The 10,685-nt window shown below is 23.8% G+C and overlaps 1 protein-coding gene across 1 annotated transcript; it reads left to right on the top strand.

The window, feature by feature from the left end:
• The first annotated feature begins 1,904 nt into the window (after positions 1 to 1,904).
• LOC127286119 (histone deacetylase HDAC1) lies at positions 1,905 to 10,076 on the top strand. Its single transcript, XM_051312430.1, has 8 exons — positions 1,905 to 2,073; positions 4,169 to 4,281; positions 4,371 to 4,488; positions 6,071 to 6,444; positions 6,597 to 6,744; positions 7,596 to 7,881; positions 7,954 to 8,273; positions 8,415 to 10,076. Exons 1-8 carry the CDS (start codon positions 2,025 to 2,027, stop codon positions 8,483 to 8,485), a joined length of 1,479 nt encoding a protein of 492 aa, XP_051168387.1. The 5' UTR covers positions 1,905 to 2,024; the 3' UTR covers positions 8,486 to 10,076.
• Positions 10,077 to 10,685: the final 609 nt, after the last annotated feature.

Here is a 10,685-nt window from a genome sequence, read left to right as displayed (position 1 = left end):
ACGAGTGAAATTATAAGTGCCGAGGACAATTATTTTATTTTACAAGATTTGAATACAATATAAACTTGTAAAACAAGATATTAATTATTAAAAAAAAAATAATAATATGAAAAACAGTTTAAGTTTACTTAAATTTTTTTTTATGTTTACCAAAAAATATATATGGTTGATAAAAAAATTTTGTCCATAATTTCAGCTGAATAGTTTATTTAAATTTATGAATATAATTTCATAAAAAAAACATTTTTTTATTTAAATATTTTGTGTTTGTTTTTAAATGTCAAATATATTTCATAAAAAATAAGGAGAAATTATTAAAAGAGAATAATTTTAAAAAAGAAAGGCAATTTGTCAATGGAATACAATTCTAAATATATTTATTTCAGTTTTAGTACATTAAACTGGTAAAGTAGAGACATCTATGAGAAACATATAAAACAATAATTTGTATATATTATTAAATCAATAAAAATATCATTTTCTTGTTAATATTGAGAGATTTTATATTACCAAAAAAAACAGAAAACATTAAATTTACAATATTTAATAACTAAATGTTATAAAAAACATTTATTAATAAATATAATTAAATATTATATTAATTTAAAATTTCCCGCACAATCTTAATCTACCTTACCTACTAACAACATAGAGAGTAAACCCTAGTGAAAAAAAAAGTTCGATGTAATGGATATTCAATGCAAAAAAGTGTCTATGCTTTTTCATATCTATGTATTAAAAATTCTATGCTTTGACAATTCGATGCATTGACGAGTAGATGTATTGAAAAGTTGATGTTATGACAGGTTAATGTTTTAAAAAATCGATGTACTCGGAAGTCGAGGTATTGGAAATTTGATGCTTTTGCAGGTTAGTGCATTAGAAAATCGATGATTTGAAAATTCGTTCTTTTGACGAGGTAATGTATTAAAAAGTCAGTGCTTTGGCGAGTCAAAGTTTTAGAAAATCAGTGTTTTGCTAAATTGATGTATTGCAAATGTAATGTTTTAGCAAATCTATGTTTTGACAAATGGATGATTTGGTTAGTCGATAATTTGGAGAATCGCTGTATTAAAAATTCAATGTTTTAATAAATTAATGTTTTAAAAAATTTGTGTATTAAAAAATAGGTGCTATGATTATTCGACGTTTTAAAAAATCGGTGTATTGGAAAGTCGATGTTTTGATTTATTGATGTTTTGAAAAATTAGTGTAATAAAAAATAGACGTTTTTGCGAGTCGAAGTTTTAGAAAATCAGTGTTTTAATAAATTGATGTATTGAAAATGTAATGTTTTAGCAAATCTATATTTTGACAAATGATTGATTTGGTTAGTCGATAATTTGGAGAATCGCTGTATTAAAAATTCAATGTAAACAAAAGTCGATGCTTTTGCGAGTCGACGTTTTATAATATCAGTGTTTTTGTAAATCGATGCATTAAAAAATTCATTTTTTGACAAATTGACGTTATAACAAGTCGATGCTTTGGTAATTCAAAGCTATGAAAATTCCATGTTTTGGAAATTCAATGAATTAACAATTCGATGTTTTAATAAGGATATGTGATGGTAAATGTATGCATTGAATAATCGACGTTGTTAAAAATCGATCATTTTGAAATTCGACCAGTTGGAAATTCGATGTTTTGAGGAGTCGATAATTTTACAAGTCGATGTTTTGGTCAGTCGACGTTTTGAAGAATCCATGTATTCGAGAGTCAATGTAATAAATCTCGATGCTTTGACAATTTAATGTAATGGATTTTGGGTGCAAATCATGCGTCCCGGATAAAAAATTGCATTAAAATTCTTAAATGAGAAAGTTTTAAAAGTTTCGGTAATTTACCAATATTTCCATTAATTGCAAGGAGTAACTATCAATGTGCGCATGAGCAGTTATTAACTCATAATCTTAAGTGACGCGCTGCGTTGCGCTGTGTTCGGTCGACTCTTGATTAATGTTGAACACCGCGAGTTTAATTTAACATCCAGTGTAATCGAATAATTTAAAGAAAAAGTGAAAATGTCGATACAACCACATAGCAGAAAACGTGTCTGCTACTATTATGATAGTAAGTTTAAAAAAAAATTTATATTTTTTAAAATTTTATAGCTAAAATTTTCAATTGCTTATATGTTGTCAAAGTGTGTATATTTTTCATATTTCTGTATAGAATGTCATTATTTTTAATTATTAATTAAATTTTTATTTATAAATTAATAATATGCTTTTGTGAAAAAATGTTTTTAGTGAAATTTTTTAAATAATTTTATGAAAAAGTTGGGTTAAGCGTGGTTGTAAACTGAGAGGATGATTTTTGTATGGTTAAGGCTAAAGATTCTCAAGTTAAGCTTCGCAACACTGTATTTTATGAATGCCAACCATGGCCGAGCGTCAGTCATGAACCACGAAATCAAATTCAGACTGTAGTTTACTTGTGAATTTTTTGCCTTATCTTTGATAATTTGATACTTTACAAATTTAACTTGAATAATGATATTGTTTTTTAAAATCTTTTAACAATTAACGATTTAAAGAAATATATTTAATTTTTTATTATTATTATTTTATGATATATAATTAAGAATATTTTCAACAAAATTAATAAAAATGCCACACTTTTGAAAAGTATTTATATATGTAATTTTTAGTTTTTAATATTTTTGTTGAATTATTATCATTTTAAGTTGAAAATATTAGTTAGAGGTTATAAAAACTTATCTAATTTTCATAAATTATATTCGATTTATTAAATACGATAAAAAAGTTACTTTAATTATTTCATTAAAAAGTTGTTTTTAATTACATTGTTTGAATATAGCGACTTGCATTGTGTTGGCATTTTTGTATATAAGATAAATATATTTTTTGACTGGATTAATGAAAGTTTTTCAAGTGAAAATTCAGACAACCGTAGTTTGCGCGACGTGCCTTAATTCACGTTTAATCTTCTTTAAGTTAATGGATTTTGAAAGACTTTCTTTTTTTCAATTTTTTAGCCGATAAAGCAATAAATTTTTGTTTGCGAAATAAATATAAACAATGATATCAATATAACTACTCTTATCTCATTAAATTAAGATTATATAACAAATATTTTAACGTATTTTATTTTTTTAATTTTATTATTCAGTTTAGTGGAAACTATTTAAATATTGTTTCCTTTTTGAGAGGAAATCAATTTCGATTGCAATTTTTTAATATATTTCTATATGTTAATTAATCGAAATTTTATTCGAAAATGATGTTGTTTTTTTAATTGTCCATTTTTTTGAACAAAAAACTTAATTTTTAAAGATATGATTTTGTCGAAATTCTTTAAAAAAATTTATTTCTATTATTTTTATAATATTCTTTGAAAATTCAATTATCTGAAAGAATTTTTCAATTAAAAAAATTTTTAAACACAATTTGGTCTTTAATTTTTAATAAATTCTTCAGCAACAGAAATCATCAAAAAATTCTTATTAAAAATCACTTGAATTCAATTATTTTCAAAAATGTCAATATTAAACCTTTTAAAATTTAATTATTTCAACTATAATTCTACCGAAACATAATTATTTTAAATGATTTTCATAATAATCTTCGAAAATTCAATTGTGTGAGATCATTTTTTTAATTGAAAAATTTTTAAATTCAATTTTTTGTCTGTAATTTCTAATAAATTCTTCATTAACAGAAATCACCAAAAATTTCAATTAAAAATCACTTGAATTTAAATTAATTTCAAAAATCTGAATTGTAAATCTTTGAAAATTCAATTACTTTTTTTAAAAAAATGTTATCTAAAATTATTTGATAAATTATTTTCAGTTCTATATAATTTCATTATTATCAGAAATTTAACAAAATCTTTTGAAATTTAATTATTTCTAAAAATTTCAACAATGACTCTTCCAAAGTTCATTAATTTTTAAAAAATTTTAATATTTCTTCAAAAATAAAAAGAAAAAAAATAATAACTAATTTTTTGCCTACAAATTTTGTTTCAAATAATTGTTGATCAAGAAACGTTGTAAAAAATTTTTTAGATCAAAAATAATAATAATTTGCATAGAAAAATATTTTTTCTTCTTAATCGTTGATAATAAACGTTGTGAACTTCACCGACGTTTGAAAAATTAATTTTTATAAAATATGTAATGAAATAATTTCTTTTTCAGGCGATATAGGGAACTATTATTATGGGCAGGGACATCCCATGAAACCGCATCGCATAAGGATGACACATAATTTACTTTTAAATTATGGTCTTTATCGAAAAATGGAGATTTATGTGAGTTTTGTGATTATTTTTGAAAATCACTAAATAAAAAAAAAAAATTATTCAAGAAAAGCTATTTTGAATTCGTGTAATTATTGCAGCGTCCACATAAAGCCACTGCTGATGAAATGACCAAGTTCCACAGTGACGAATACATCAGATTCTTGAGATCAATCAGGCCAGACAATATGACAGAATATAATAAACAAATGCAGAGATGTAAGTTCTTTATTTCATTTGAATTCTTCTTCGTTTTAAGTGAAAAATTATATATTATATTTTTTAATATTTACAAAAATATATTAAATATTCTGAGGATTACCCGGGAAAAAGTTGAATCGGAAATTTTATTAACAAATTGAAATTTTTATAAATTCTTGTAATTTATTTATTTTTACAAACAAGACAAAATTCTCATTTTTTTTTTTTTATTTAACAAATTTATTAATTTTTCTTTCTAATTTTTTTTTCGTTTTTTCAAAATTGCTTATTTTCTTAAATTTTCTATTTTTTTAAGATATAAATTTATCATTTCTCGATCAACCATTTTTAAAAGAAAATAATTTTGTAGGCAAAAAATTTTATTATTTTTCGGATGAAAATTCTATTTTTTTTTTTTCAATCATTGATCATAATGAGCCAAAAGTTTTGAACGTTCATATGAACGAAATTTGTTTTGCTACTTCTTTAAGTACAAATTTTATTACAAAATATTGTTTAAAATATCTAAAAAGAAGTTATTAATTTAATAATTGTTTAATTTACTGTTTTATTATACATGGTCATCATAATTTTTAATAATTTATAGATTGAAAAAAATATTTCGTTCATATGAACGTTCAGAACTTTCGGCTCATTGATCATAAATGTTATGAACTTCACTGACGTACAATCAATTTCTTTGTTTTTTTCTTTTTCTATATTCTACTATTTTCTAGACGTTTTTAGAATTAATTTATTTTACAAACGGGACAAAATTTTCTATTTTCTCTTCAAATTCTCGTTTTTCTTGGAATTTATAAAATTTTATTAATTTTTCTTTCAACTTCTTTTTTTACAATGGCTGTCTATTTTCTTAAAATTTTCATTTTTTATTGTTTTTAAATTTTTACTTCAAATTTTCATTATTATTATTATTATTTTTTTTTTTTTTGAAAATTTCTAAAATTCTCTATTTTTTTCAAATTCTTTGATTCTTTATTTCCTAAAATTTTGATAATTCCTTTTATGTTTCTAAAATTCTCATCTTTTTTCTCAAACACTTCTATTTTAAATTTTTTCTTTAAATTCTCCTTTTCTTTTATAAATTCTTTAAAGTTATTTTATCACAATGTTTTTAGTAACCGTAAAAATAATTTATAAACTTTTGTGTGTGACAACAATAATTTCTAAATATTTAGTGTTGCAAGATAAAAAAAAAAAAAAAAAATTCAATTCTACCTAAGTATTATAATTTTTTGACTAAAAAAATTTTTGCAATCAGAACTTTTATTTTGATTACTGAAAAAAATTTTAACTGAAATTCTTCACAAATTAAATTATCTGAAAGTATTTTTGAATTAGAAACTTTTAAAATTCAATTTGTTTGACTTACTTTTATTCTAAAATATTCGAAATAAATTTTCTTGACAATATTCTTAAGAGTTAAGTAAAATATTTTTTTTGCGCCTTAAAGTTGATTTGAGGCCTTAATTTATCATAAAAAATGCCAATAAGTAAGAGAAATTCTGTTAAACTTCTCTTAAACTACACATTGAAATTATTTAAATTTCAATTGATTATTGTTTAAATATTTGTGCAGTTAATGTTGGTGAGGATTGTCCAGTATTTGACGGTTTATATGAATTCTGTCAACTTTCCGCGGGTGGTTCAGTAGCGGCAGCAGTGAAACTAAATAAACAAGCTTCTGAAATTTGCATTAATTGGGGTGGTGGTTTACATCATGCAAAAAAAAGTGAAGCTTCAGGTTTTTGTTATGTCAATGATATTGTACTTGGCATTTTGGAATTGCTCAAGTATCACCAAAGAGTTTTGTATATTGACATTGACGTACATCATGGCGATGGTGTCGAAGAAGCCTTTTATACAACTGACAGAGTTATGACTGTTTCTTTTCATAAATATGGTGAATATTTCCCAGGTACTGGCGATCTTCGCGATATTGGAGCCGGAAAGGTAAGAAAATAAAACAAAAATTCTCAATTTCAATAGAGAAAATAAAATTAATTTTATTTGGAGATAATGAAGAAAAAAATTAATATAAATAATATTTATTGTAATGATAATGTGTAATAATGAATATAATTTAATGAAAAAAATTTTTTCAGGGCAAATATTATGCAGTTAATATTCCATTGAGAGATGGAATGGATGACGAAAGTTACGAATCCATTTTCGTACCGATTATTTCTAAAGTTATGGAAACTTTTCAACCTTCTGCCGTTGTTTTGCAATGCGGCGCTGACTCTCTAACTGGTAAGTGATAAAAATTATTGTAGTTTCTGTATAATTTACTATAAAAAAAAAACCCAATTATTTGAAACAAAAAAAAAACCCCCCCATAAAATTAAAAAACGGGAATTAATTTCTTTTAAATAGTCATCATTTTTCCTGAAATTTTTTACTGTAATTTTTATTAATAACCTATCAAAAAATAATTAGGTTTTTTTAAAAAATTTGTTTAAACAAATTATTGTTGCTATTTACTAACTCTTTATCCATTAAATATAAAAGTTGGCAGTTTTTTTTTCCTCAATTTTGCAACTTTTTGTGCTTAGGATAATAAACTAAAATTTTTTATGTAAATTGTATAGTAAATTATTTAAAAAGTTGTAAAATTTAGAAAAAAAAAATTTGTCAAGTACGAGTTACAGTCGCATACCTAGGGTTCCGTTCACGATAATTTAAAAAATATTTAAATAATAATATTTTAATATAAGATATATAATTTCAATATATGTAATATAATAATATTAATTTTTAATTCTAATTCAATTTCAAAGGGATTAGATATATTTTTCATGGAATCTACATATGAAATCGTGTTCGCTATAATTTACCTTAAATCTACTCGCAAAAATACGTATGTATACCAAATTTGAGCCCAATCGGTTAAAATGGCTAGATTTTAGGTAGGGGGGACAGGATTTTGTGGACGGACTTTTATATATAATGCATAAAGAGTTAGTAAATAACAACAATAATTTTGTTTAAACAATCTATAAACAAAATAATGAAAGAAACCATAATTATTTATTGGTATATTGTAAAATAAATTTAAATTTGAAATATAAATTTTGATTATTTGGTATTTTTATTTAAATTAGGTGACAGATTAGGATGTTTCAATTTGACTGTACGTGGTCATGGTAAGTGTGTGGAATTTGTAAAAAGATACAATCTTCCATTCCTTATGGTTGGCGGTGGAGGTTACACGATTAGAAATGTTTCGAGGTGTTGGACTTACGAAACTTCAGTTGCTCTTGGATCGGAAATTGCTAATGAACTGCCATACAACGATTATTTTGAATATTTTGGTCCTGACTTTAAACTTCACATTAGTCCATCGAATATGTCTAATCAAAATACATCTGAATATCTTGAAAAAATAAAGTAAGTTTACTTTTTTTGTTTTAGTCATTTTCCAATTTTATTGCAATTTATTGAATAATAATGATTTTTCAGAACAAGACTTTTCGAGAATTTAAGAATGTTACCACATGCGCCAGGAGTTCAGGTGCAAGCGATCCCAGAAGATGGTGCAGTGATAGATGACTCGGAATTGGAGGAAAAAGTGAATCCCGACGAAAGGCTACCACAGAGAGACATTGATAAGAGGATACAACATGAGAATGAATACAGTGACAGTGAAGATGAAGGAGAAGGTGGTCGAAGAGATAATCGAAACTTCAAGGGCTCGAGGAAAAGGCCAAGATTAGAGAAGGGTCAAGATGGCGTTGACAATGATCTCAAGAAAGATGATGACATCAAGTCTGAAACGAAAGGTAATTTTTACATTTTTATTCAATATAATATTTATCTTTTTTAAATGTAAAAGAAGTAAAATTTTAATAGTGAAAATTGTACTCTTATCGTATCCCCCCCTTTTTTTAAAAGTGTTTAATGATAATTTTTTTTTTTTTCAGAAAACGAAAAAGATGACAAATCAAACTCAACGAATGATGAATCGAAAAAAGATGGTGGTGCGAATCCCTGATAAATGGCCCAAGCGACGAGTGACTCACGCTATTCTTATTTAATTTTGAATCGACCTAAGCGTAAATGATATAAGAAAAAAAAAGAGAGTACCTGGTTATGCGGCAAGTGAGAGAAGAATTGACGAAAAAAAAAATTCGAAAATGACATTTACAAAACTTCCGAAACCAATATTGCTCTCTTTTTATGCTACTGTACAGTCTAAAAGAGGATAATTTTTCTAAACAATTTTTCCAACGCACTGAGGTCAGATTCGTAATTATATGTACATTGGGACATTGACTCCATGTACAACTAAAATTACCAACGATGCTCTTTTTATTTATTATCGAACAATTAGAAATTAGTATCAAGAGCGCGTTCTTTAGAGATGATGTTTTTTTTTATGTGATTTTTTTTCATTTTTTTTTTGTATTTTCGAATCCAAATGTTGAAATCATTTGCTTTCCTTCCCTATAGGTGAATTTAATTGAAGTCTGATACATAATCTAATTATTAGTTTTTTTTTTGACTAACTGCAAAAGTCAAATTTTGAGAATGATGGGAGATTATGTCTATAATAGATCTCATTTTTTTTTTTTTTTTTTTGTTTGTTTGTTCTGTAAAGAATCGGAACGATATTTAGATTTACAGAAGTAGGACTTTTTTAATTTTCATAAAATGCAGATATAGATTTGCTAATAAATGTATAATGCAAAAATATTATTTTTTTGAAAATTGTAAATTTCATTTATAATATTCGAATTAGATTGGTTTAGATTCATTGACAGATCTGTTGTTGTTTTTTTTTTTCTTTTTTTTTTTTTCCTCATGACTGAACCATTATTAATATGGTATTGACGCGCAATTTTTTTATACACACAAATCATCGATTTACTGAATCGATAAATAATATAACAGATTCATTACTTTATAAAAAAAATTATTTTTTTTTTTTGTAAATATAATGAAAGACAATTATTTCATCTCGCGCAATTATATAATCAAATTTTTTTTTTTTAAATGTTTGCACATTGATTTTTTTTTCGTATGTGAAAAAAAATTTAATGTACCTATATTGAAAAAGAATGAAGTGTTAGATTTTGAATTAGTCTGTCAATGAGTAAACATTTTTTGAGACTAGATGTAGATTTTTCAATAATATTGTAAACATTAAACTCTTTATGTACACATTTTTCGTCTTTACTAATCCGATTTTCTTAATTGTGTAAAGTCTCAAATTGAAAATTGATGTTTTCAATGTATGTCTTAATTTTCTTACGAGTGTTTATTTAAAAATTTAATGGAATATTAAAAAAAGAAAGAAAGATAATTATGTAATTGCTGTCATAATATACATATAAAATCGGATTAGTATCATCATTGGCGTGTAAGTGATTGGTCCAAAAAAAAGGAAATAAGAAATTGTTATTAATTTAACTGTCATTAATCGTTCGAATTATTGCATACAAAAAAAAATCAATAATTTATGCGTGAAGTTATTGTTTAATTAAATTAAAAATCAGGCATTGCATACTTATGCCCTGCATACATCAATCACAACTGTTTTTAAATATTTATAATAAAAGATAATAAAATTTACTATATAAGAATTTATGATATTTTCATTATAGGCATTATAATACACAAGCCTCGGATTATACGACTTTTTTTTTTTTTACTTTTTTTTTCGAAAATACGACTTATTTTAATAAGATGCGACTTTTTCGACTTTTTTTTTTTAATTCAAAAATTCAATTATCTTAAACTATTTTTGAATTAAAAATTTTATGAAATTTAACAATTGTTTGCAATTAAAAAAAAAATCAGCAAACAAAATTACAAAAAATTTCAGTTTAAAACCTTTTTAAACTTTCTGTAATTTAATAATTTCAACTATAACTCTTTCGAAATATAATTATTTTATAATAATTTACAATATTTTTACAATATTCTTCAAAAATTCAATTATTTGTAAACATTTTTCAATTAAAAACTTATGAAATTCAATTTTTCTCCGTAATTTCTAATTATATAATAGGTAATTAACAACTGTTAATTTTTTTTTTTAAATACAAAAAAATGCGAACTCTAATTTTCGAATTTTTTAATAAAAAAACGAACAATTTAAATTTTAAAAATAAAAAAAAGTGTATTAAACATTTAAAAAATTATTAATTTATTTTTTAGATACAGAAATCAATATTTTATAATAAAATTTA

This window comes from Leptopilina boulardi, unplaced genomic scaffold (assembly GCF_019393585.1).
Source record: "Leptopilina boulardi isolate dan_hultmark-lab unplaced genomic scaffold, ZJU_Lbou_2.1 LbouV2_348, whole genome shotgun sequence".
In the NCBI taxonomy this organism is placed as follows: domain Eukaryota; kingdom Metazoa; phylum Arthropoda; class Insecta; order Hymenoptera; family Figitidae; genus Leptopilina; species Leptopilina boulardi.
This window is presented reverse-complemented; position numbering and strand designations above follow the sequence as displayed.